Source organism: Cervus canadensis, chromosome X, assembly GCF_019320065.1.
Source record: "Cervus canadensis isolate Bull #8, Minnesota chromosome X, ASM1932006v1, whole genome shotgun sequence".
Classification (NCBI taxonomy): Eukaryota; Metazoa; Chordata; class Mammalia; order Artiodactyla; family Cervidae; genus Cervus; species Cervus canadensis.
In genome coordinates, this window is record NC_057419.1 from 13082313 (window position 1) to 13109943 (window position 27631).

At 53.1% G+C, this 27631-nt stretch overlaps 1 protein-coding gene across 1 annotated transcript in view; it reads left to right on the top strand.

The window, feature by feature from the left end:
* Positions 1–27631, top strand: part of LOC122434723 (serine/threonine-protein phosphatase 2A regulatory subunit B'' subunit beta-like) — a 47231-nt gene that overhangs the window by 7951 nt on the left and 11649 nt on the right. Inside the window, exons 2-3 of the mRNA XM_043458373.1 lie at positions 10594–10955; positions 11117–11246. Of these exons, the coding sequence (XP_043314308.1) occupies positions 10594–10955; positions 11117–11246 (492 nt within the window). The remainder of the gene's footprint in view (positions 1–10593; positions 10956–11116; positions 11247–27631) is intronic.

Genomic DNA, 27631 nt, shown 5'->3' on the forward strand with positions numbered 1-27631 from the left:
TGGAAGTTTATACGTCTTAACCACCACCATCATCCTCACACGTACCCCCTTCCCCTGGAAGCTACAAGTCTGACCTGCATTCCTCTCAGTTTGTTTCTGAAGCATAACTGACGTACAGGACTACGTTAGTTCCTGGTGGAGAACATTTTGTTGGTGGTGTTTAGTCACTCAGTCGTTTCCGACTCTTTGTGACCCCGTGGACTGTACCCCGCCAGACTCCTCCCTCCATGGGATTCTCCAGGCAAGAATACTGGAGTGGGGTGCCATTTCCTTCTCCAGGGGATCTTCCCGACCCAGGGATCGAACCTGAGTTTCCTACACCGGCAGGTGGATTCTTTGCCCCTGAACCATCTGGGAAGCCCAGCGCAGAACACAGTGATTTGATATTTCTGTACGTTTCAACAAGTCTGCGATTTCTCACTGTGCAAAGACATTATGTAATAAGTGACCATGTTCCCGACACTATATCTTTAAGCTTTTTTTTTCTTAATCTTGATGTGGACCACCTTTTAAAGTTTTTAATGAATCTGTCACAATATTCCTTCTGTTATATGTTTTGGTTTTTGGCCCCCAAGGCATGTGGGATCCTAGGTCCCTGACCAGGATCGAACCCTCACCCTCTGCATTGGAAGGGGGAGTTGTAACCACTGGACCCCCAGGGAAGTCAGTTCCCCTAACCTCCTGGCCCCGCCTGACGGTGAGAGGGCGTGGGCACCCAGCCTGTCAGTCAGGGCGGCCGGGCGGTCCCGGGGGTGGGAGCACGCCCTCCTCCCCTGGGAGGACCTGCCCAGCGGGGAGGGCAGCGCAGGAGGACTGGCCCCTCTGCAGCTGCCTCAGGAGCGCGCTTCCCGCTGGGTCTGCGGGGCAGCGGGTGGCGAGAGTGATCGGCAGACTGGCAGGGCCGCGCCTGCATCGGGCCGTCCCGAGCCCTTGGTGCCCCTGCTGACACCGGAAATGAGAAGTCTGTCCCGAGCACGGACCCCCTCTCCCCGAGACCGTCCGCGTGTCTGCAGAACTGTGGGAATGTGGGGGTCAGCCGCCGAGCCCCAAGTCCCTGAGGATGTTCTGGGAACGGGAGGCCGGAGCGGGGCTGGGAGAGGGGGAGAGGCAGAGGGCAGGCACACGACAGGGGGGTCCTGAGCAGGAGTTTGGGGCAGGTGACGCTGCAGCCGGTAGAGGCTGCATCTGTGGGATTCCCGCTGGGGACACTCGGGGCGGGCGGAGCACGGAGACAGGGGGGACGGACGGTGCTGGGGAGAGGGCGTGAACCGGCTGAGCCCAGGGACTCCGGGCCCGGGTCGGGGAGGGACCTCCCTGGCTGTCCTGTGCTGACACCTTGGCCTCCAAGGGCTGGTCTGAGAGCTAAGATCCCCCCTGCCCTGGGGCCAAAAACCTAAAATGTGAAGCAGGAGGAATGTTGTAACAACTTCCTTAAAAACTTAAAAAGTGGGCCACATAAAAAATAATGTCTTAAAAAGCTTCAAAAATGCACAGTCCCCAGGGCAGCAAGCCTGCTGAGTGACACCAAAGCGGTGGCCACAGGGCGCCGTGCCTTTGTCTGAGTGAACCCTCAGGGTGTGCGGACCGCACGCGCGCCCTGGGGAGACTGTGCGCTTCGTTCGCGGCAGCTTTATGCGCGTGGGCTCCTCACCGCGGTGACGTGGGCTCCTGTCTCTAACAGACACTGCTCAGGGTGTTCCTGACAGGGGAACCTGGGCCCTGCGAGCGGTTCTGGACTTTCTGCCCCAAGTTTCTGTAAGACAAACACGGCTGGAAAAAAACGAGCCCAAACCCAAAGTCTATCAGAGAGACAGGAAGAGGGTGGGTGAAGAGGCTCCTGACCCCCAAGGCCATTTCCCCAGACAGCTCTGTTTGGGGGGCAGGGAAGGGCGAAGGAGCAGGCGTCCCTGCGGTCCTGCGATGTCAGGGGTGGGACCCGCAGGCCAGGGGTAGACAGTGTGGGGGGCGAGGGTGGGGAGACCCGCCCAGAGCGGGCCTGGCTCTGCGGGGAGTCCATCCACATGTCAGGGCCCGGTTCCATTTTCATGGTGCCCAGTACAGGCCAGCCTGAGTCCTGTTACGTCCATCCGCGTGGTCAGCTCTGCACCCGTGTTCACCCCGGAATGCAGTAAAACCCTCGCTTCCACCCGCACCCCGAGTTTTCACGGGAGAGCAGAGTGTGTCCTCTGCTGGTTGGCTGTACATCTGCCCAGCTGGTGGTTCAGACGGTAAAGAACGCGCCTGCCCATGTAGGAGACCTGGGTTCATCCCTGCGTGGGGAAGATTCCCCCCGGAGAAGGAATTGGCTGCTCACTCCGGTATTCGTGCCTGGAGAATCCCACCGATCGAGGAGCCTGGCGGGCTACAGTCCATGGGGTCGCAGAGCCACAGACGACTGAGCGACGAACACTTTCACTTTTTTTTTCTGCACTCCTAAGTGCGCGTGGGTGGTGACCTCTAAAGCCCTTCTTTTGCCACCAGTTTCCCAAGGGAACAACTCTTGAGCGTCAGGTGGCCTGGGGGACCGGGCGCCCGGGCCGCTTGCTCTGACCTAGGTTCCAGCTTAGTCCTGGGCTGGCTGCCGGCGTCCGGAGAGAAGGCCGGGTCCCTCCCGGGGGAGCCCGCGGGCGGCGGCCCCACAGCGGAGCGCCTCGGCGGCCTGTCTGCAGGCTGAGCCGAGCGACGGTCCGGGGGTCGAGGGGCGGCCGCCTCCCTCCGCGCGCAGCGGGCTGGCCTGGGACGGGCGTCCTGCCTCCGGTCTGCCCCGCGGAGCGCAGCAGGGCCCTGGGAGGGGCCGCCCGCCGCCTGCTGGCCGCGCCTCCCCTGCCGGCGCCGTGCGCACCCGCCCCGCCGGAGGAATGCGCGCGCCCGGGGCCCGGCCCCCAGAGCGCCGGCCGGCGACGCATGGAGCGCGCTGAGCCCGGCCGCCCGGACCGCCCCGACCCCGCCGGCCCCGGCCAGCCGCAGCCCCGCGAGCGCACCCGGCCCGGGCCGCGTCGGCCCATGCGAGCCGACATGCGGCTCCGCGATCTCTCCCTGCGCCAGGACCCAGACCTGCGGCAGGAGCTCGCCTCGTTGGCCCGCGGCTGCGACTTCGTGCTGCCCTCGCGCTTCAAGAAGAGGCTCAAGGCCTTCCAGCAGGTGCGGGCGCGGGGCTGCTGCGTCCGCTCAGCCCCGGAGAGGTCGGGGCGGGGGTCTGCCCGTGCTGGGGGGTGGGGGCTTCACCTCCGCTCGGGAACAGCGCCCCTTCGCGCGGAGAGCAGGTGTGCGGCCCGTGAAGTTTGTTGGGACAGCCGCTCCGAAGAGGCGCCCACAACTTTCTGAGAGTTTCGGCCGCTAGGACCGCGGTGCCTGGAAGACGCCTGCGGAGCGGATTGAGCGGGCTGGGGCGGCTTTAGCCCTGGCCTGCACAACGCAGTGGGGCTGCCGCTCCGCGGGCGCGCAGGCAGCACCCCCGCCCCGCGTGGTCGGAGCGCGGCGCCCCGCATTAACGCAGAGCTCTCAGGACAGCGCGGTTCCCCGCGAGCGCCTGTGGAGTTTGAGCGCTTTAGAGGAAGCGCCGCGCTCCGCGGTTTCGCACTCGGCTCTTAAACCTCTCGGTGCTTCTCCCCGGCGGGCACAGAAGCAAAGCCGGTCTCTGCCCGCGCCTCGTGTGTGGTTTATAAATTCGAGTAAGGGGACAGGGACATGTAGAAGTCGCGGCCACCCTGGGGTCTTCTGGTAACGGCAGGTTCTGCTGTCTTACGGATGTTTGGCACTGTGTGAATCGCTTGTATTTTCTCCCAAGCGAGGAGTTAGGTCATCTAGTGGCCTTAAGAAAGCAAAAAGTCACCGAATTATATGGCCTGTCTGGGGTGGGAAAAGCTTGCTTCCTGTTGGTAGTTTAAATCGAGTTTTCCCCAGCCTGGGATTATGTCTGAGCTTATAGAGAGCTTCTGGGTCTTCTTTTTTCTGTCTGAGGGCTGTCTTTCTAGCGTGTGAGCTTTGGTCTGCCAGTGGGTGACGCTTGTAAGCCGGTGCCTCGTTTGGGCAGGAAAGTCTGTTCAGACTCTGAGTGTGGGATCAGATGAGGCTGGTCTAGTTTTACAGATGGAGGGGACGTCTGCTGGTTGCTGTTTATGTGTACATGGTAGTGCTGGGGTGTCCCTGGATCGGGGAGCCTTCCCCCAGTGGTGACTCTGCCTTGATGTTCATGGGGTGGTGGGGAGCCCCTGGTCCAGGCAGGAGCTTCAGGAAAGCCTGATTTTCCCAGGACAGCTGTGCGTCTTATCAAGTCACTCGGGCCTTTCAGAGGAAGCAGTTTCATGTTACAGAAAACACATCCCAGTGATCTTTCCTGGGAATGAGGGCGCCTGCCCTGTGCACGGGGTGCTCCTCAGGTGCCGGCAGTGCGTGCTCCTCAGGTGTAGGCAGTGAGTGCGCCTCGGGTGCAGAATTTGGCTCTTGAGGGGGGAGTGTCCTGGGGAGAGTGTTGGGGAGGGGCGCTCCCCTGGCTGGCTTCATCCCTTCAACTCTCGGTGTTTGAGTGTGGACTGCAGACATAGCCTTGGGGATCTGCAGACCTCAGGTGTGTTCAGATGGGGTGAGGAGGGGATGGTGGGGGCCGTGCATGGGGAGATGGGGTCTGGAGGGGGTTGGTGGTGTGTGTGGAGATGGGGTGTGGAGGGACATAGGCGGTGTGTGTGGAGATGGGTGAGGAGGGGATGGTGGAGGCCGTGCACGGGGATATGGGGTCTGGAGGGGGATGGGGGTGTGTGTGTGGAGATGGGGTGTGGAGGGACATAGGCGGTGTGCGTGGAGATGGAGTGAGGAGGGGATGGTGGAGGCCGTGCACGGGTAGATGGGGTCTGGAGGGGGATGGGGGTGTGTGTGTGGAGATGGGGTGTGGAGGGACATAGGCGGTGTGTGTGGAGATGGATGAGGAGGGGATGGGATGAGGAGGGACGTAGGTGTGTGTGGAGATGGGTGAGGAGGGGATGGTGGAGGCTGTGCACAGGGAGATCGGTCGGAGGCGGGTGGTGGGGTGTGTGTGGAGATGGGTGAGGAGGGCGTGTGGAGGTGGACTCAGCGCTTCACACGCGTGCACCACCACATTTGCAGCTTGGTGCGTCCGCAGTGGGCTCAGCCATGGGAAGGTGTGCAGTGTGGCTGTCGTTGGGGGGCTCTCCTCTTCCTGCAGCCCGTGTCCACCCCCTGCGTGTGGACGCCCGGGCCAAGTGCACACTGAGCATCCCTCAAGCCCCCAGCTTGTCCTCGTGGTGGCCCTCAGCGCGTGTCCCGAGCCCTCGAGCACCCCGCCTGGCTGTGCCGCTGCCCCCGTCCAAGCTGGGTGCTGGCCTCCGCCCCCGGGACTGAGTCTCCGCGCAGCATGCCCCGGGACGGGCTCCCCGGCTCCCCTCTGCCGTCCCTGGTCCTGGTCCCGCTCTCACCCGTCCACCTTCCCTGTGGGCCCTTCAGGTGGATACAGGGGCCCACGGAGGGGAGAGCCCAGCACCTGGACAGTGCAGGCTGTGAGCTCCCCTCCCCTCCCCTCCCCGTGCTGACAGCCTAACCTGCAGACTCCGCCTGTGTCAGACCCCGGGGCGGCGGGTGGGTCACATCACTGTGCAGGGTGTCCCTGAGTGTACCCCCTTGATCCGTGCTCCCAGGACCCAGGTGTCAGACGTGTTCCCCCAGCCCGGAGCCCGTGGACTTGGGCCCTCAGGCTGCTCCCCAGGTCCATGCACCCAGCCCTGCCTCCCGGCTGCGGACCGCACTGTTCTCTGCCTAGGGCGCACACGGCCCTTCTGCTGACTGTTGGACCGATTGCTTCTCGGTGCCCATCGGTGGGCCGTTTAGGTCCTTGTTTGGCCCTGCCCAGCCTCGCCAGCGGGTGGGGAGGGTTCCCAGGCTTGGAGGAGGAGAAGCTCGGGCCTGCAGGGCCTCCCAGCCTGGCGCCGGCCTCCGCGGGCTGCCTCGGCCGCCTGTGTCCCCACACTCCGGGCTCCGCTCCGCTGCGGCCCCCTGCAGGCTGCGCCCCGCGTGCTGCCCCGCCCCCCGGCCCCGCTCCGCTTGCCCCGCGCCCCTCCTGGGTGCGCAGACCCGCGCTCATCCCCGCCGGCCCAGCGCACGCCCTCCTTCGCGGAGACGCCAAAGGAGGACGCGCTCAGACAAGCCGTGCCGGGAGGGGGCGCCCGGCTGTCCCCGAAGGCGGGCATTGTCCCCGGCGCGGCTGCTCCCGCCGCACAGGGACGCCCTGCTTCTCCACGAGGCCGTGTCCTCAGTCTTGTTCTCGGCCGCGCGGCTGCGTGTGTCCGAGGGCCGCGGGCGTCTCTGGTCTCCGCAGTCGCGATGAGTCAGCGAGCGCGGGTGTCCGTGCGGCGACAGAGGTAGCCGCCGGGAGCGGGTGTCGTGCTGACGGCCGCGATGCCCGGAGGCAGGGAGGCCTGGGGCGGGGCGAGGCCGGCGCCCCTGCTCTGCGGGCTGCTTAGGGGGCCGGGCCCCGCCTGGGAACCTCGTGTGTGTGCGTGTCTCTCACACACACAGACCCACGGTTGTGCCCCTTCCACCTTCGTGGCGGACGTCAGCCGGCCGCGCCGAGCTGAGGGCGCCGTCCTTCGCCGGTTCTCTCCGGCCCCGGGAGCCCCGCTCGAGCCGGAGGCGGCGGCCCCCGCGGCGCCTGTGTGCTGGCAAAGGGCGCCTGTCCCAGCTGTGCCGGCCGCGCTATTTATGGCCCAGAGATGACTGTAAATCTCCCGTGTCCGCACCCGGCTCTTGTGTTTTCCCGTCGCCCGGCCCTGCCTGCCCGCGCCGCACTTCCCGGGCTCAGGGGCTTGGTGGGCGCTAGGCCACGCCGGGGCGGCAGTCAGCTCCGGGTCGGCGGCGCGGCCTGACGGACCCCAGCTCGGTGTCCCCACCCTCTCTCTGGAAGTCCAGGCCCCCAGCCCACTCTCTGGGCGTGGACACAGCGGTGCCTGCCTTCTTTCCATCGCTGTTGGCTGCTGTATTTCTTTCCACTTGTCACGTTTCAGCTGCTGTGTCCTGAGACCTTATGTGTGTGTCTTAGGAATAAATCTTACTTTTTTTTTCTGTTTGATCTTTGTGTTTTTAAAGTTAACTTTATTTGAGTTTACTTTTGGCCCTGCTGGGTCTTTGTTGCTGTGTGGACTTTTCTTGAGTTTAGGTGACCAGGGGCTGCTCTCGGGGTTGAGATGTGCAGCCTTCTCATTTGTGGTGGATTCTCTCGTTGCAGGCCAGGGGCCCTTAGGGGAGGTGGAGAGTTGGGCTCAGTAGCTGAGGCTCCCGGGTTCTAGAGCACAGGCTCAGAAGTGGTGACGCATGGGCCTAGTTGTTCTTTAGCATGTGCGATCTTCCTGGACCAGGCATTGAACCCACCTCTCCTGCACTGGCAGGTGATTCTTTACCACTGAGCCACCTGGGAAGGCCCCGATCTTTGTGTTTTTAACTGGAGCATTTAGTCCACCTACATCTGTTACGACTTTGAATCCATTCTGGTTTATTTTGTTTTTCTCTATGTGCTCTTCTTTGTCACCTCTTTTTAAAAACTCTGTTTCCCCTTGGAGTACTTCCTGCCACGTCACTGCTCGCCCGACGATGTCATTTTTATAGGTACTGAGTTAATCCACATCTTCATCACCCAACTCAAAACCCTCACACACTCCGTTCTCTCTCCCTTGCGTTTTACGCTGTCATCATCTTGGGAGGTTTCAGGAAGAAGTAAGATGATGTTGTTATGACTGGTTTCTGTGGTGGATGCGTGTGGAGTTACCCAGGTAGGCACTGCTCTCCCCGCCCCCGTCTTGTAGTTCAGATTTTCCATCTGGGGGCGCCTTGCTCCCCCCTGACGTGCACACCTCAGCGTCGCCTGGGCCAGGTGTCTGTCGCACACTCACTTTGGCTTTCTGTTTGGGTTGTTAAAATGTCTCAGTGTTCATCTTGTGTGACAGCCTCCTCCTCACAGATAGAAGGGGACGAGGTGGGCACTGCTTTCCTCTAGCTTCTAAGATCAGTTGCTTCTGTTGAGAGTTGGCTGGAGGATCAATTGTTTCTTTGAAGATTTCCCCTTCATCTGTCTTGTTTCTCGTGCCTGTGCTGCGTTTGAGCACCTGCTGGCTGCCTTTGGGTCTTCTGGTTTCGTCCTCCTGTGTCCAGGTGTGGGTTTCTTTCTGTGATCCTGCTTGGGGCTCATGGGCTCCTGAGGTCTCTGACGGGGGGCTGTGTCATGGGTCCTGATGACCCTGTGACCTGGGGTGACAGGGTCTGTGAAGGGGGTGAGGTGGGGTCTGACGGGAGGCTGTCATGGGTCCTAATGACCGTGTTACCTGGGGTGATGGCCTGTGTGTGGGGTATGGTGGGGGTGGACGGGTGAGGTGGGGTCTGACGGGAGGCTGTCATGGGTCCTGATGACTGTGTTACCTGGGGTGATGGCCTGTGTATGGGGTATGGTGGAGGTGGACGGGTGAGGTGGGGTCTGACGGGAGGCTGTCATGGGTCCTGATGACCGTGTTACCTGGGGTGATGGCCTGTGTATGGGGTATGGTGGGGGTGGACGGGTGAGGTGGGGTCTGACGGGAGGCTGTCATGGGTCCTGATGACCCCGTGACCTGGGGTGACGCCCTGTTGCTGTGTCCCTCCCCAGATGCGACCCCTCCCAGCCCCCCGGCCCCGGAAGGGCTGGCGGGCCACTGCACCCACCCACAGGCTGCCCGGCGGGACACTGGGGACCCGAGTGGTAGGTACGTCGGGAGATGCCTGGCTGATGCTAGCCGCGGCTGCAGGTGTGGTGCCCGCCACTGCCCGTCCTGGGAGGCAGAGCCCTGGGGCCGTGTGTTTCCTGAGGGCTGTGCTGGCTGAGGCTGAAACCTCCGCGGGGCAGGGCGGGTGTGCGCACAAGCGGTCACAGGTGCAACCTGCCACGAGGGGACAGCCCGCCACGCCTCCCTTGACCTCCCGCAGGACACGGGCAGGTTCTCAGCAGCCGTCCTGTCCACGGGGTGGCAGCCAAAGCAGGATCAGGGAGGCGGGGCAGTGTGGACCAGGCCAGTGGTCATGTGTGGTGCTGCGTGTGGGCTGCTACCTCCTATGTCTGCGGTCAGCCCGCAGTGATGGTCTGGGTGCCCCGTCCACAGTGGGTCAACTGGGCTCAGGGCAGGCGCCGTGGATCAGACCCGCCTCCAATCATGACACATTACGAGGAGGAGGTGGTCACATGCCCAGGCCCTCACTGAGTGTGGGTCCTGAGGAGATGCCCACGTGCCCAGGCCCTCACTGAGTGTGGGTCCTGAGGAGATGCCCACGTGCCCAGGCCCTCACTGAGTGTGGGTCCTGAGGAGATGCCCACGTGCCCCGGTCACTGAGCGTGGGTCCTGAGGAGATGCCCACGTGCCCTGGTCACTGAGTGTGGGTCCTGAGGAGGTGCCCATGTGCCCTGGTCACTGAGCTTGGGTCCTGAGGAGATGCCCACATGTCCAGGTCCTCACTGAGCGTGGGTCCTGAGGAGGTGCCCACATGCCCCGGTCACTGAGCATGGGTCCTGAGGAGATGCCCACGTGCCCCAGTCACTGAGCGTGGGTCCTGAGGAGATGCCCACGTGCCCAGGCCCTCACTGAGTGTGGGTCCTGAGGAGATGCCCACGTGCCCCGGTCACTGAGTGTGGGTCCTGAGGAGATGCCCACGTGCCCCGGTCACTGAGTGTGGGTCCTGAGGAGGTGCCCACGTGCCCAGGTCCTCACTGAGCGTGGGTCCTGAGGAGATGCCCACGTGTCACTGAGTGTGGGTCCTGAGGAGGTGCCCATGTGCCCTGGTCACTGAGCTTGGGTCCTGAGGAGATGCCCACATGTCCAGGTCCTCACTGAGCGTGGGTCCTGAGGAGGTGCCCACATGCCCCGGTCACTGAGCATGGGTCCTGAGGAGATGCCCACGTGCCCCAGTCACTGAGCGTGGGTCCTGAGGAGATGCCCACGTGCCCAGGCCCTCACTGAGTGTGGGTCCTGAGGAGATGCCCACGTGCCCCGGTCACTGAGTGTGGGTCCTGAGGAGATGCCCACGTGCCCCGGTCACTGAGTGTGGGTCCTGAGGAGGTGCCCACGTGCCCAGGTCCTCACTGAGCGTGGGTCCTGAGGAGATGCCCACGTGCCCAGGCCCTCACTGAGTGTGGGTCCTGAGGAGATGCCCACGTGCCCAGGTCCTCACTGAGTGTGGGTCCTGAGGAGATGCCCACGTGCCCCGGTCACTGAGTGTGGGTCCTGAGGAGGTGCCCACATGCCCCGGTCACTGAGTGTGGGTCCTGAGGAGGTGCCCATATGCCCCGGTCACTGAGTGTGGGTCCTGAGGAGGTGCCCACGTGCCCAGGCCCTCACTGAGCGTGGGTCCTGAGGAGGTGCCCACGTGCCCAGGCCCTCACTGAGCGTGGGTCCTGAGGTGATGCCCACGTGCCCAAGCCCTCACTGAGCGTGGGTCCTGAGGAGATGCCCATGTGCCTAGGCCCTCACTCATTGTGGGTCCTGAGGAGATGCCCACGTGCCCAGGTCCTCACTGAGCATGGGTCCTGAGGAGATGCCTGCGTGCCCAGGTCCTCACTGTCCTCTCTCTCAGGTCCAGACGAGGAAGGAGGAGCCCCTGCCGCCCGCCGCAAGCCGGAGCATCCCCACCTTCTACTTCCCCCGCGGCCGCCCGCAGGACACGGTGAACATAGACACCGTCATCGCCAAGATCGAGAGGACCTTCGCCCAGTTCCCGCACGAGAGGGCCACCATGGAGGACATGGGCCGCGTGGCTAAGGTGGGTGTTCCCGTGGGCACAGGGGGTGGTCCTTCTTCGGTCGTGGCAGGCACAGAGCTCGGCTTCTCTGAGTCTGCTCTCTGCCATCCTTGGGGCCTGAGGCACAGAGGGCTCGTGCTGAGCTCCATCCTCGCTGTTGGAGGACACGACAGCCTGCGTGCCGTCCCCGGGGCCTTGTGATCTTAGAGGGACCCTCCCCACGGGCTCTCCTCCGGCCTTCCCCTCTGTCTCCCGTCCAAGGGATACATGTCCACAGTCCACACAGCGCGTGTGTGATACTGTCCACAGTCCACACAGCGCATGTGTGATTCTGGACTTATCCTGAGTGTGCCCGCAGAGAGGTGCTCATCGCAGAGAGTGTGGCTCTGGACCCTCCGTGTGGACACCCGGCCGTTTGGTGTCTGCAGCATCTCTCCCAGGAACGCGGCACGGTGTCGTTGGCCACCCCTAATGCCTGGCTGGCTGCCGTGAGGGGCCCGGGGTCCCTGTGGTCCCTTGCTGTCTCACTGTGTGTGTGTCCATCACTCAGTCGTGTCCGACTCTGTGACCCCATGGGCTGTAGTCCCCCAGGTTCCTCCGTCCGTGGGATTCTCCAGGCAAGAACATGGAAGCAGGTTGCCATTCCCTCCTCCAGGGGATCTTCCTGTGTCAGGGTTTGAACCTGCCTCTCCTGCATTGGCAGGCGTGCTGAACAGAGGACAGGCCCTGCTTCACGTCAGTCAGAGGCCCCAGGTTGCCCGCCGGTGTCGTGCCGACATGTGGGGTCCCTGTGCTCCCAGCCCCCCAACTCTCACTGTCGTTGACAGCTGTGGGCGGGCACCTCCCGTGTGTTTGATCCCCCGGGGGTCACGCTGCTGCAGACTGCTTGTGAATTCAGCATTGGTTCTTCAGGGCAGTGCGGGGCCTGTCTCCTTTGTCCCTAGTGCTGCTTCTTTTTTCTCTGTGTCCCCTCCTCTCCCCGCAACCCTGCCCCTTCGCCTGCCCTTCCCCCACCCTCCCTCCCCCTCCATCCTCTCCTCTCCGCTCCCCATCCTCTCCTCCCCTCCTCTCCCCCTCCCTTCTCTCCCCCATCATCCCTGCCCCTCCTGTAAGATCTCTTTCTCTTGGTCCCGGCTGCTGACTCTGTCCGTTGTGCATGTCCTGAAAAGTTCTGCTGGACTGTGTGATGAGTGACTCCACGTGCTCCCTCTGCCTTCAGTTTTTAGGGGTTGCCTTTTTCTCTTTTTCTAAAAGCTTTCTTGAGATGGAATCCACGTGCCACACAATTCACCATTTAAAGTCCACAGCTCAGCCGTTCTTAGTGTATTCACAGAGTTTTGCAGATGTCTCTACAGTGAGCTCTTATCACTCAAGAAAGAAACACTGTACCCTGTGGTTGTCATCGCCCCTCCCCTTCCCCCGGTCCGTAGGAAACCACTAGCTTGCCTTCAGTGTCTGTGGATTTGCCTCTTTCTGGCTCTTTGTACAAATGGAACCACCCAGTGTGTGTCTTTCTGTGTCTGCTTCTCTCACTGACCACCCTGTATTCAGGGTCCATCCGTGTTGCAGCCTGTGTCAGAGCTTCCCACCTCTTCATTCACTGAGTTGTCTTCCAGTGTGTGCATGGACCACATGATGTTTATCCATTCATCCATCTGTCCATCCATCATCCATCCACCCACCCATCCATCCATCCAGTCATTCACCCATCCATCCATCCCCCCATCTATGATCCATCCACCCATCCATCCATCCATTCATCACCCATGCACACACTTATCCATTCATCCATCTGTCCATCCATCCTCCATTCATCTGTACATCCATCCACCCCCGTATCCGTCCATCCATGTACCCACCCAGTCCCCTCCCCCCGTCCCTGGCAACCATGAATCCACTTCCTCTCTCCATGGATTTGCCTGTTGTGGACACTCCTATTGATGAATCACGCGCTGTGTGTCCTTCTGTGCTTGCGTCTCTCACTGAACGTCACGTGTTCAGGGTCCATGCGCATCGTAGCCTGTGTCAGAGCCCCCTTCCTGTTTGTTAACTTTCCTTTGCATGCTCACCCTTCATGAGCACTTGGGTGGTTTCTGCCCTTTGGCTCTTGTGCGTGATGTCGCTGTGAACACTCATGAGTTCAGGTTTGTGTGGATCGATGTGTTCGCCTTTCTCTTGGGTTCAGACCTAGGGAGTGGACTGGCCGGTTCAGACAGTGACACTGTTGACCCTTCTGAAGAACCCCAGGACTCTCTTCCAAAGCAGCTGCCCCCGTTTACATTCCCACCTGCGCTGTGCGAGGGTTCCAGCATGTTCCCATTTTTCCAGCACTCGCCGTCTTTCTGGCTGAGGACCGCCCGTGCCCGTGTGAGGGCAGTGCTGCCTCCTTGTGGTTTTGAGCTGCATTTCCTTCCTGACTGCGGGCTTCCCCGGTAGCTCAGATGGTAGAGCCTGTGCAGAAGATCGGGGTCAGGCAGATCCCCTGAAGAAAGGAGCGGCAACCCACTCCAGTATTCTTGCCTGGAGAATTCTGTGGACGGAGAAGCCTGGCGGGCTATAGTCCCTGCTATCACGAAGAGTCAGATGTGGCTGAAGCGACTGATGCTTTCCTTCCTGGCTAATGTTGAGACTCTGTTCATGTGCTTGTCGGCCGTTTTTATATATTTTTTCTGACAATGTCCTTTCAGATCCTTTGACTATTTTTCAGTTGAGGTGTTTGTCATTTTATTGTTGACTCATAAGCGTTCTTTGTAGTCTAGATACAGTCCCTTTTCGTATATATATACTGTGTAAATATTTTCTCCCATTCTCTGGGTGTTTTTTTTCACCTTTTTATTTTATTTATTTATTTTCTTTTTTTTTTCATTTATGTTTATTAGTTGCAGGCTAATTACTTTACAGTATTGTAGTGGTTTTCGCCATACATGGACAAGAATCAGCCATGGATTTACATGTGTTCCCCATGTCACCCTTTTAAAAATTGAATTAGAGTTGATTTACAATGTTGTGGTAATTTCTGCTGTTCAACAGCATGCATTATACATATACGTACATTCTTTTCCATTATGGTTTATCATAGGATCTTGGATATAGTTCCCCCTGGTAGGTAGTAGGACCTCATTGTCTGTCCATCATATATATATAATAGTTTGCATCTGTTGATCTCAAACTCCCTGTCCATCCCTCTCCAGCTGCGCCCCCTCCCCCGTCCCGGCAACCACAAGTCTGAGCTCTGTGTCTGTGAGTCTTTCTGTTTCTCAGATAAGTTCATTTGCGCCATATTTTAGATTCCTTATATACATGATACCATCAGGTACTTGTCTTTCTCTGTCTGACTGACTTCAGTTACTCTGATCCTCTCTAGGTCCATCCATGTTGCCACAAATGGCATCGTTTAATTTTTTGTGGCCTAGTAGTGTTCCATTATGTCTGTACCACTTCTTTATCCATTCATCTGTGGATGAACATTTAGATTGCTTCCATGTCTTGGTGGTTGTAAATAATGCTGCCCTGAACAGTGGGGTGCATGTATCTTTTTGAATTAGAATTTTCTCTGGGTACATGCCGAGGCATGGCATTGCTGGATCATATGGCAGTTCTGTTTTTAGTTTTCTGAGGACCCTCCAAACTTTTTCATAGTGACTGCACCGATTTGTATTCTTACCAACAGTGTAGGGGAGGGTTCCCTTCTCTCCACACCCTGTCCAACATTTGTTATTTGTAGACCTTTTCAATGATGTACATTCTTAGCCGTGTGAGGTGGTACCTCATTATTATTTTGATTTGCATTTCTCTAATAATTACTGGTGTTGAGCATATTTTTATATGTCCGTTGGCCATCTGTATGTCTTCTTTGGAGAAATTTAGACCTTTGACCCATTTTTCGATTATTTTGTTTTGTTGTTGTTGAGTCGTATGAGCTACTTGTATAGTTTGGAAATGAATCCTTTGTCGGTCACATCATTTGCAAATATTTTGTCCCATTCTGTGGGTTGTCTTTTGTTCCTTTCTGTGCAAAAGATTGTACGCTGGATTAGGTCCCATTTGTTTATGTTTGCTTTTATTCCTGCTGCCTTGCGAGACTGGCCTAAGAAGACGTGTCTTGCCTGTGTTCTCTGCTAGGGGTTTTCTGGCATCATGTCTTACGTTTGTGTCCTTAAGCCATTCTGAGTTTATAGTTTGCGTGTGGTGTGAGGGTGTGTTCTGAGTTCATTGATTTATATGCATCTTTCCAATTTTCCCAGCACCACTTGCTGAAGAATTTGTCTTCTTTTTTTAAAAAATTATTCATTTTAATTGGAGGCTAATTACTTTACAATATTGTAGTGGTTTTTGCCACACATTGACATGAATCAGCCATGGGTGTACATGTGTTCCCCATCCTGAACCCCCCTGCCACCTCCCTCCCCATCCCTCACTCTGGGTCATCCCAGTGCACCAGCCCTGAGCGCCCTGTCTCGTGCATCATACCTGGACTGGCGATCTGCTTCACATACGATAATATACATTCAATGCTATTCTCTCAGATCATCCCACCCTCGCCTTCTCCCACAGAGTCCAAAAGACTGTTCTATACATCTGTGTCTCTTTTGCTGTCTCGCATATAGGGTCATTGTTACCATCTTTCTAAATTCCATATATGTGCGTTAGTGTACTGTATTGGTGTTTTTCTTTCTGGCTTACTTCACTCTGTATAATAGGCTCCAGTTTCATCCACCTCATTAGAACTGATTCAAATGTATTCTTTTTAATAGCTGAGTAATGCTCCATTATGTATATGTACCACAGCTTCCTTATCCATTCGTCTGCCAATGGGCCTCTAGGTTGCTTCCATGTCCTGGGTATTGTAAACAGTGCTGCGATGAACATTGGGGTGCACGTGTCTCTTTCAGATCTGGTTTCCTCGGTGTGTATGCCCAGCAGTGGGATTGCTGGGTCATATGGCAGTTCTATTTCCAGTTTTTTTAAGGAATCTCCACACTGTTCTCCATCGTGGCTATACTAGTTTGCATTCCCACCAACAGTGTAAGAGGGTTCCCTTTTCTCCACACCCTCTCCAGCATTTATTGTTTGCAGACTTTTGGATAGCAGCCATTCTGACCGGCATGAGATGGTACCTCATTGTGGTTTTGATTTGCATTTCTCTGATAATGAGTGATGTTGAGCATCTTTTCATGTGTTTGTTAGCCATCTGTCTTCTTTGGAGAAATGTATGTTTAGTTCTTTGGCCTGTTTTTTGATTGGGTCATTTATTTTTCTGGAATTGAGCTGCAGGAGTTGCTTGTATATTTTTGAGATTAATTCTTTGTCAGTTGCTTCGTTTGCTGCTATTTTCTCCCATTCTGAAGGCTGTCTTTTCACCTTGCTTATGGTTTCCTTTGTTGTGCAAAAACTTTTAAATTTAATAGGTCCCATTTGTTTATTTTTGCTTTTATTTCCATTACACCGTGAGATGGGTCATAGAGGATCCTGCTGTGATTTATGTCAGAGAGGGTTTTGCCTATGTTCTCCTCTAGGAGTTTTAAGTTTCTGGTCTTACATTTAGATCTTTAATCCATCTTGAGTTTATTTTTGTGTATGGTGTTAGAAAGTGTTCTAGTCTAATTCTTTTACAAGTGGTTGACCAGTTTTCTCCAAGCATAATTGACCATAGCTGTGGGTTTATTTCTGGCTTCTCTATTGCAGTCCATTGATCTAGGTGTCTGTTTCGGTGTGTGTACCACAGTGTTTTGAAGGCAGAAGGAGAAGAGGGTGGCAGAGGATGAGATGGTTGGATGGCGTCCCCGACTCAGTGGACAGGAATTTGAGCCAACTCTGGGAGATGGTGGAGGACAGGAAGCCTGCGTGCTGCAGTCCGTGGGGTCACAGAGTCGGACACGACTGAGCCACTGAGCAACGATAGCGACGCACAGGCTGCGTTGCTTCCTCTAGCCCTGCAGTGCTGGCTGAGGCCTGGGGCCTGGGTGCCTCCTGCTTTGTCCGTTCTCTTCAGCACGGCTTTGGCACTTCTGGGTCTTTTGTGATTCCATACCAACTTTAGGATTGCTAGTTCCAGTTCTGTGGGAAATGCCGTGGGTAATTTGATAGGGATCACATTAAATCTATAGGTTGCTTTGGATAGTATGGTCGTTTTAACCATATTAATTCTTCCAGTCCAGGAGCGTGGAATATTTCTCTGTTTCTTTGAATCATCTTTGATTTTCTGGATTAATAATTTTTTAGTTTCTCAGTATGTAAATCTCTCACCTCCTTGGTTGGCTTTATTTTTTTTGGATACAGTTTTGAAAGGAATTTTTTTTTTTTTTTTTACTTTCCCTTTCTTCTATTTCGTTATTAGTGTGAAGAAATGCAACTGATTTCTGTATGTTAGTCTTGTATCTTACTATCTTGCTGAATTCATTTATCAGTTCCAGCAGTAGTTGTGTGTGGAGTCTTTAGGGTTTCCTATTTATGGTATCATATCATCTGCCTATAGTGACAGTTTTACCGCTTGCCTTCCAATTTGGATACCATTTATTTTCTTAATTTGTGTATTTTTAATTGGAGGATAATTACAGTATAGTGTTGGTTTTTGCCATCCGTCAACATGGATCAGCCATAGGTACACATACGTCCCCTCCTTCCTGGACCTCTGTCTCACCTTCCACCCCATCCCACCGCCCTGGGTCCAGTTTGAACACCTTTTATATCTTTTCCTTGTCTGATTGCCCTGGCTAGGACTTGCAGTACTATGCTGAATAGAAATGGTGAGATTGGACATCCTTCTCTTGTTCCTGAAAGGGAAGGCTTTCGATTTCACTGTTGAAGATTGTATTGGCTGTGCATTGGTCATAGGTAGCTTTTATTATGTTGAGATATGTATACTCTAAACTCACTTTGGTAAGAGTTTTTGTCATGAATGGATGTTGAATTCTGTCAGTGCTTTTTCTGCGTCTATTGAGCTGATCATGCACTTTTTGACTTTTGTTGACATGGTGTATCTCATTGATTGATTTGCGTCTGTTGAACCATCCTTGTGAACTTGCGGTGAATCCTGCTTGGTCATGGTGTATGATCTTTTTTATGTATTGTTGGATTTGGTTTGCCAGTCTTTTGTTGAGAATTTTTGCATTTGTATTTATCAAAGATGTTGGCCTGTAATTTTCTTTTTCGGTAGTGTCTGGTTTTGGTATTTGGATGATGCTATCTTGTCTTTGGGAGTATTCCCTTCTCTTCAACCTTTGAAGCAGTTTGAGAAGGATCAGTAAGAGTTCTTTGTATACTTCTAGATTTAGCTGGTGAGAGCATCTGGTAGTGGATTTTTGTTTGTACAGAGCTTTCTGATGGCTGATTCTATCTCACTTCCAGTGATCTCTTTGTTCAGATTACCTGTTTCTTTGCGATTCCGTTTTGGTGGCTGTGTGTTCTTAGAAGGTTGTCCTTTTCTTGTAGGTTGTGGGATTGCTTGGCATATAATTCCTCACAGTGTTCTCTTATGGATTTTTTGTATTTCTGTGATATTGGTTGATATTTCTCCTTTGTAATTTCTTATTTTGGATTTGCTCTCTCTTCTTGGTGAGCCTGGCCAAAGGTTGGTCAATATTATGTACCCTTTCAGAGAATCAGCTCTTGGTTTATTGTTTTTTTTTTTTTTTTACGTCTATCTTATTTATTTACTTTCTGTCAATGGAAACAGTGACAGACTTTATTTTCTTGGACTCCAAAATCACTGCGGACAGTGAGTGCAGCTGTGAAATTAAAAGATGCCTGCTCCTTGGAAGAAGAACTATGACCAACCTAGACAGTATATTAAAACACAGACACGCCACTTTGCCAACAAAAGTCCGTCTAGTCAAAGCTATGATTTTCCCAGTAGTCTTGTACGGATGTGAGAGCTGGACCATAAAGAAGGCTGAACACTGAAGAATTGGTGCTTTTGAACTGTGGTGTTGGAGAAGACTCTTGAGAGTCCCTTGGATGTCAAGGAGATCCAACCAGCCCATCCTAAAGGAGATCAGTCCTGGATGTTCATTGGAAGGACTGATGTTGATGCTGAAGCTCCAGTACTTTGGCCACCTGATGCGAAGAAAAGACCCTGATGCTGGGGAAGATTGAAGGCAAAAGGAGAAGGGGGTGACAGAGGATGAGATGTTGGATGGCATCACCGACTCGATGGACATGAGTTTGAGTAGGCTCTGGGAGATGGTGAGGGACAGGAAAGCCTGGTGTGCCGCAGTCCAAGGGGTCAGAAAGAGTTGGACACGACTCTATGACTGAGCAGCAACAATTTATTTGCTGTCTTAGGTTTATAATTTCCTTCCTCCTGCTCACTGTAGATTTTGTTTGTTCTTCATTTTCTAATTGTTTCAGGTGGTGGGTGAGGTGGTTTATTTGAGATCTTTCTTGTTCTTGAGGAAGGCCTGCCCTCCCTCTGAACTGTCCTCTAAGAAATGCTTTCGCTGCACCCCATTGCGCAGTTCCCACGCTCTCCTCTGAAACACCGCCGCCCCTCGCGTCCAGGCTAACCTCCCCGCCTGTGGGGGACTTCACCGAGTGGCCCCCCTCTCTCGCAGGCCCTTCCCTGGGGCGCAGGTTCCGTCCTGACTCCTCCCTCTCGCTCTTCTTGTTTGTTCTTCTGTTCTGTCTGGTTGCGTGCAGATATTCTTGCCCTTTCGGGAGTCTGCAGTCTGCTGCCAGCATTCTCTACGTGTTCTGGGTGAGTTCACCTATAGGTTCAAGGTTCGCCTATAGGTGTACCTTTGATGTATTTGTGGTGGGAGGTGAACTCCTCGTCCTAGTCCGCTGTATCTCGGTCACCTTCCCCCACATTTTCCTCTTTGACTATTAGGTTTAACTTTGTTGCTTTATATTAGGATTTTTTTTTATCAAAACAGTTTTTTTGCATGATTTTAAATGTATACCTCAACAGCTTTTCCTTGTCTTACATGATTTAAAAAATTTTTGTTTTATATTGTAGGGTATATATAGATATATAGATAGATATGGATATATTTATATTGGAGAAGGAAATGGCAATCCACTCCAGTATTCTTGCCTGGAAAATTCCATGGACAGGGGAACTTGGTGGGCTTCAGTCCATGGGGTGGCAAAAGAGTCGGACATGACTGAGCACACAGTGGAGTATGTGTATCTATATATATACACACATACCCTTCCCCTTTGGGAACCATATGTGTATATACAGTGTATATGGATATCCCTTCCCCTTTGGTAACCATATGTATACATAGTGTATATAGATATATGTGTATATCCCTTCCCCTTTGGTAACCATATGTATACATAGTGTATATAGATATATATGTATATCCCTTCCCCTTTGGTAACCATATGTATACATAGTGTATATAGATATATGTGTATATCCCTTCCCCTTTGGGAACCATATGTATATATACATAGTGTATATAGATATCCCTTCCCCTTTGGGAACCATATATATACATAGTGTATATAGATATATATGTATAGCCCTTCCCCTTTGGTAACCATATGTATATATATGTAGTGTATATATATATCCCTTCCCCTTTGGTAACCATATGTATATATACATAGTTTATATAGATATATATGTATCTCTTCCCCTTGGGTAACCATATATATATACATAGTGTATATAGATATATATATATCTCTTCCCCTTTGGTAACCATATATATATACATAGTGTATATAGATATATATATATATCCCTTCCCCTTTGGTAACCATATATATATACATAGTGTATATAGATATATATGTATATCCCTTCCCCTTTGGTAACCATATACATATATATGTAGTGTATATATATATATATCCCTTCCCCTTTGGTAACCATATATATATACACATAGTGTATATAGATAGATATGTATATCCCTTCCCCTTTGGTAACCATATATATATATATATGTATGTATATGGATATATGTATATATCCCTTCCCCTTTGGTAACCATAAGCTTGTTTTCTGTCTGTGAATCTGTTTCTGTTTTATAAAGAAGTCCATTTGTACCCTTTTTTTTTGACTCCACATATCAGTCATATATATATTTATATATATAATTACATATATAGCATACTCTATGTGGTATAGCTGACTCATTGGAAAAGTCCCTGATGCTGGGAAAGATTGAGGGCAGAAGGAGAAGGGTGCGACAGAGGATGAGATGGTTGGATGGCATCACCAATTCAGTGGACATGAACTTGGACAAACTCTGGGAGATGGTGAAGGACAGGGAAGCCTATAGTTCATGGGATCGCAGAGTTGGACATGACTGGGCAACTGAACAACCAAGAGTTGATTTACAGTGTTGCGTTAGTTTTACATGTATAGCAAAGTAAGTCAGCTATACTTAGACAGGCATCCATTCTTTCTCAGATTCTTTTCCCATTTAGGTTATTACAGAATACTGAGAAGAGTTCCCTGTGCTATATACAGTAGGGCCTTGTTGATTATCTAGTTTATATAGTAGTAGTGTGTATATGGAGAAGGCAATGGCACCGCACTCCAGTCCTGTTGCCTGGAAAATCCCATGGGCGGAGGAGCCTGGTGGGCTGCAGTCCATGAGGTTGCGAAGCGTCAGACATGACCGAGCGACTTCACTTTCACTTTTCACTTTCATGCATTGGAGAAGGAAATGGCAGCCCACTCCAGTGTTCTTGCCTGGAGAACCCCAGGGACGGGGGAGCCTGGTGGGCTGCCGTCTATGGGGTCGCACAGAGTTGGACGCGACTGAAGTGACTTAGCAGCAGCAGCAGCAGTGTGTATATGTTAATCCTAAACTCCTATTTTATCCCTTCCCCTTTGTGAACCATAAGCTTATTCTCTGTGAGTCTGTTTCTGTGCTATAAATAAGTCCATTTGTACCCTTTTATTTTGACTCCACATGTCGGTCATACCATGTGGTATCTGTCTTCATCTGTCTGGCTTACTTCTGTTAGTATGATAGTCTCTAGGTCCATCCATGTTATTACAAACGGCATTGTTTCATTCTTTGTTACAGCTCAGTAATAGCCCATTGTGTATATGTTCAACATCTTCTTTATCCATTCATGTGTCCATGGACATTTAGTTGCTTCCATTTCTTGGCTATCGTAAATAGTGCTGCAGTGAACACTAGGATGCATGTGTCTTTTTGAATTAGAATTTTCATCTTTTCCAGATACATGCTCAGGAGTGGAGTTGCTGGGTCATATTCTAGTTCTGTTTTTAGTTTTTTGAGAAACCCCCATACTGTTCTCCACAGTGATGGCACCAACTCACATTTCCAGCAACAGTGTAGGAGGGTTCCCTTCTCTCCATCTCTCCAGGATTTATTGTCTGTAGACTTTTTAATGACTGGTGTGAAGTAGTGCCTCACTGCAGTTTAGATTTGCATTTCTTTAGCAATCAGTAATGTTGAGTGTCTTTTCATGTGCTTTTTGGTCATCTGTGCTGTTTTATTTGGAGAAATGTCTGTTTAGCTCTTCTGACCATTTATTTTATGTTTATTACTTATCTGATTGTGCCAGGTCTTAGTTGTGGCATGTGGGATGAAGTTCTCTGGTAGCAGTAAAGTTAGTCGCTCAGTCGTGTCCACCTGTATGCAGTCCCATGGACTGTAGTCCACCAGGCTCCTCTGTCCATGGAATTTTCCCCGAAAAAATATTACAGTGGGTTGCCATTTCATTCTCCAGAGCTGTTCTGACCATTTTTTGATTGGATTTTTTAAAAGACATGTGTTTGTTTATTTGGGGCTTCCTGCATGGTGCTAGTGGTAAAGAATCCGTCTGCAATGCAGGAGACTCAGGTTTGATCCCTGGGTTGGGGAAGATCCCCTGGAGCAGGGAATGGCAGCCCACTCCAGTACTCTTGCCTGGGAAATTCCATGGACAGAAGAGTCTGGTGGGCTGTGGTCTGTGGGGTCGCAAAGAGCTGGACGTGACTGAAGCGACTGAGCCCACGTTTGTTATTTCTTTGGCGTATTGGGTCTTGGTTGCAGCACACAGCACCTTTGATCTTGATGGAATGAGGCTCTCTAGTCGCAGCATGTGGGATCCAGTTCCCTGATCAGGGAGTAATCCCAGGCCCCCACGGGAACGTGGAGTCTTAGCCACTGGCCCAGCGGGGAAGTCCCTTGGGTTGTTTTTTCATATTGAACTGTTTGTATATATAAACACGAGCTATTTGTACAAGCACGAGCTATTTGTGTATTTTGTAGATCAATTCCTTGTTGGTCGCATCATTTGCAAATATTTTCTCCCATTGTGTCTTTTCATTTTGTTTATGGTTTCCTTTGCTGTGCAAACGCTTGAACGTTTGATTAGATCCCATTTGTTTATTTTTTGTTTTTATTTCTATTACTCTGAGAGTTAGATCCAAAAAGCTATTATGTGATTGATGTCAGAGAGTGCTCTGCCTATGTTTTCCTCTAGGAGTTTTATAGTGTGTGGTCTCACATTTAGGTCTTTCGTTCATTTGTAGTTTACTTTTGTGTATGGTGTTACGGTGTGTTCTAATTTCATTCTTTTACCTGTAACTGTCCAGTTTTCCCAGCACCATTTATTGAAAAGGCTGTCTTTTACATTCTGTGTTCTTGCCCCCCTTTGTCATAGATTAAATTGCTCATAGGTGCGTGGGTTTATCTCTGGGCTTTCTATCTTGTTCTGAAATCTGTCTGGTTTTATGCCAGTCCCACACAGTTTTGACATCATAGTACTACACTGTTTTGTCATCACTGACTCAGTGGACATGAGTTTGAGCAAGCTCCGGGAGACAGTGAAGGACAGGGAGGCCTGGTGTGCTGCAGTCCATGGGGTCACAGAGTCGGACACAACTGATCAGCTGAACAACAACAAATGCAATTTTGATTACTGCAGCTTTGTAGTATAGTGTAAAGCCAGGCACATGACTCCTCCAGCTCAATTTTTTATTCTCCAGATTGCTTTGGCTATTTGGGGTCTTTTATGTCTCCATACAGATTTTAAAAGTTTTTGTTCTGTGAAACATGCCACCAGTTGATTTGATAGCAATTGCACCAAATCTGTAGATTACCTAGTGCAGTATAGTCATTTTGACAGTATTGATTCTTCTAATGCAAGAACGTCAAATCTGTACATGTGACCCTTTTTCTTTGTAGGGTTATTTATTTCTGATTCATTTTGACTAGTCATGCTAGAGATTAACTTCTCTTTTTTAAGATAAGCGTCTGTCAGCTTCATGGAGTATTTCAGTTTTTCGCTTACCTGTTTCAGCAGTCTCTGCTGCTGCTACTGCTGCTAAGTCGCGTCCGACTCTGTGTGACCCCATAGACGGCAGCCCACCGGGCTACCCCGTCCCTGGGATTCTCCAGGCAAGAACAGTGGAGTGGGTTGCCATTTCCTTCTCCATTGCATGAAAGTGAAAAGTGAAAGTGAAGTTGCTTAGTTGTGCCTGACTCTTCGTGACCCCATGGACTGTAGCCCACCAGGCTCCTGCGTCCATGGGATTTCCCAGGCAAGAGTACTGGAGTGGGGTGCCATTGCCTTCTCCGTCAGCAGTCTCTGCTCACATCTTTATCACTTTCTTACACATTTGTCTACTGGCATTTTTTCTTAGGTTCTTAAATCAAACAATTAATTTCCTTTTTCAGTCAGCTTTATTGAGATATAATGGACACAGCATAAGATTTCCCCATTGTAAGTATACAGTTTTTCACAAGGTAAATGTTCACCCCTGTGGGTCCATTTCTTCACTATTATAAATAGTGCTGCTATGAACACTGGGGTGCATGTATCTTTTTGAATTTCAGTTTTCCTGTTTTCCAGATTACATGGTCAGGAGTGGGACTGTTGGATGACATGGTAATTCTATTTTTAGATTTATGTAGGGAACACTGAAGGCTTCCCTGGTGGCTCAGACGGTAAAGCGTCTGCCTAAATGTGGGAGACCCGGGTTCAATCCCTGGGTCAGGAAGATCCCCTGGAGAAGGAGATGGCAACCCACTCCAGTACTCTTGCCTGGACAATCCCATGGACAGAGGAGCCTGGTAGGCTACATACAGTCCATGGGGTCCCTAAGAGTCAGACACTACTGGGCGATTTCACTATTAAAGGCTTCCCAGGTGGCTCGGGGGTAAAGAACCCACCTACCAGCGCAGGAGATGTGGGTTAGATCCCTGGATTGGCAAGATGCCCTGAAGGAGGAAATGGCAGCCCTCTGCAGTGTTCTTGCCTGGAGACCTCCACGGACAGAGGAGTCCTGCGGGCTACAGTCCATGGGGCCGTGGAGAGTCGGACATGAGCTAGTGAGTGAATAACAGAGGGAACACCAGTCACCCCAGGATGTCTCATGCGCCCCCTCTTGCTCCAGGTCCCCTCCCCGTGTTAGTGAAGGGTTCCTGGGCTCCTTCACTGGTGGTCGGGCTGAGGGCCTGGCTGGGGCGTCTGCCCCCCGCATGGCGGTGCTGTGTGCAGGGGTCCTTGGGGCAGGATGGGCTTCTGCCCCCAGCTCCTCGGAAGGGGCATCTGGTGGCCCTTTGTGTCTTGGCGTCAGGACTCGGCCGTCTGCTGCAGGCAGTTGTTTGTAGCTCTGTATGGTCTCTGTGTGTCTGCTCTTCCAGATGGCGTTTGTCCAGGGCGCGCAGGAGGAGCGGGCCCCTCGCCCCACACACACTCACTCCCAGGCCTTCTGCTGCCGTTGTTTCGCTTGGTGAAGAATTTCACATGAGAGGGGCCCGTGGGGGCTGTCTCTGGTTTCTGGGCACAACTGCGGTGTTTGTCCCCAGTGTTTACTGCCGAGCAGCGTCCTCTGCACGCGCGTCCCTCGGTGTGTGTTTACTGGCGCGTGAATGTTTGCGCGTTCCCAGCGCTGTCTCGTGAATACAGCCTCGGCATTCCCAGGATTCCAGTGACAGCTTTGCACCTGTCTGAGGTAAGAAGTGCCTCTGTTGAATTGCTGGGCCATCTGCTGACAATATGTTTAACTTGATAAGGAAACACAAAGCCGTCTCCCGCTTGCCTGTGTCTGGGCCACGTCTAGCGAGCAGTGAGACGCCAGCTCTTGGTGTCTGCAGTTTTCATCCTTAGTGTCACTGGGTGGGGGGGGGGCGGTGTGCATGTGTACGCGTGCTGAGGTCACACTGGGGTGTGTGTGTGTGTGCTGACGTCAGTTACTCTGGCTTCCAGTCTCATTTCCCTAATGGCTCGGTTCATTCTCTGATGATGTGTTTGTTTCTCCTCAGCATCTTTTCCTTTTTTGGGCACTGTCTTGAGGTATGATGATGTGAGGTGAACATAGGTGTTTACTGTGGGTAACTTCATCCGCTTTGGGGTGTGCGCGTCTCCGGCAAACTGTGCACACCGTCAGACGAGAAGCGTTTCTGGCAACCCCCCACCTCACTGCAGTCCCGCCCAGTCCAGCCAGGCCCCACTGGGTACTTTCTGTCTCTGTGGATTGGTTAGAGTGTACTGGAACTATACTTGTGTAGACTCACACAGTGGGCACTTGTTTTGGCTGGCACATTTCTAACGACTCACAGTACTGAGCATCCATGTACACAGCGTTTGTGTCAGTCTATAACTTGTTTGACGACATCCGTGTTCAGATCGTTTGCCCGTGAAGCTCCCAGCGTTTTCTTAGTGTTGAATTACATGTGTCTTGTGAGGTCTCCAGAGATGAGCACTTGTCAGACGCCTCTGTCCCAGTTGTTGTTTTCCCCAGTCTTCCCTTGTCTTTCCACTCTCCTGGCAGCCTCTGGAATTACAGATGGTTTTAACTTACATCCTGTCTGGTCCTCAGGTTCTTTGTTTTGTGGTTTATACATTTCTGTACTTGGTAGGAAATGTACCTGAGGCCAGGGAAACTGGGAATTTCTCAGGTGCTTTCCTCTGAAAGTCGGTTTCGTAAACTCTTCTGTTCACGGGCGAGCTCTGCCTTGAGTGGGGTGTTGCCGCGTGGGGTGGGAAGAGGTGCGCTTCTGCACACGGTGCCCAGTGGCTCCGCACCCGCTCACAGACCACTCAGCCCCTGCCCACTTGCCTTGTCACCGTCTTCAGTGGTGTGGGAGTCGGGCTCTGGACGCTCTTGCCTATGGGGAACGGATCATCTCTACAGCCGGGCAGGGCTGTCACCCACCACGATCCTGACAGTCCAGGCCCCAGGCCGACCCACCACCATCCTCACTATGGTGTTCTCCCGTCTGGGCAGTGCTGAGCCCTCCCCTCCTCCCTGTGGTGTCCTCTCCTCAGTGCTGAGCCCTCCCCTCCTCCCTGTGGTGCTCTCTCCTCAGTGCTGACCCCTCCCCATCCTCCCTGTGGTGCTCTCTCCTCAGTGCTGAGCCCTCCCCTCCTCCCTGTGGTGCTCTCTCCTCAGTGCTGAGCCCTCCCCTCCTCCCTGTGGTGTCCTCTCCTCAGTGCTGAGCCCTCCCCGTCCTCCCTGTGGTGCTCTCTCCTCAGTGCTGAGGCCTCCCCCTCCTCCCTGTGGTGCTCTCTCCTCAGTGCTGACCCCTCCCCGTCCTCCCTGTGGTGTCCTCGCCTCAGTGCTGAGCCCTCCCCTCCTCCTGTGGTGCTCTCTCCTCAGTGCTGAGTGCCTCTCCCTCCTCCCTGTGGTGTCCTCTCTCCTCAGTGCTGAGCCCTCCCCTCCTCCCTGTGGTGTCCTCTCCTCAGTGCTGAGCCCTACCCTCCTCCCTGTGGTGCTCTCCTCAGTGCTGAGCCCTCCCCTCCTCCCTGTGGTGCTCCCTCCTCAGTGCTGACCCCTCCCCTCCTCCCTGTGGTGTCCTCTCCTCAGTGCTGAGCCGTCCCCTCCTCCCTGTGGTGTCCTCTCCTCAGTGCTGAGCCCTCTCCATCCTCCCTGTGGTGTCCTCTCTCAGTGCTGAGCCCTCCCCTCCTCTCTGTGGTGTCCTCTCCTCAGTGCTAACCCCTCCCC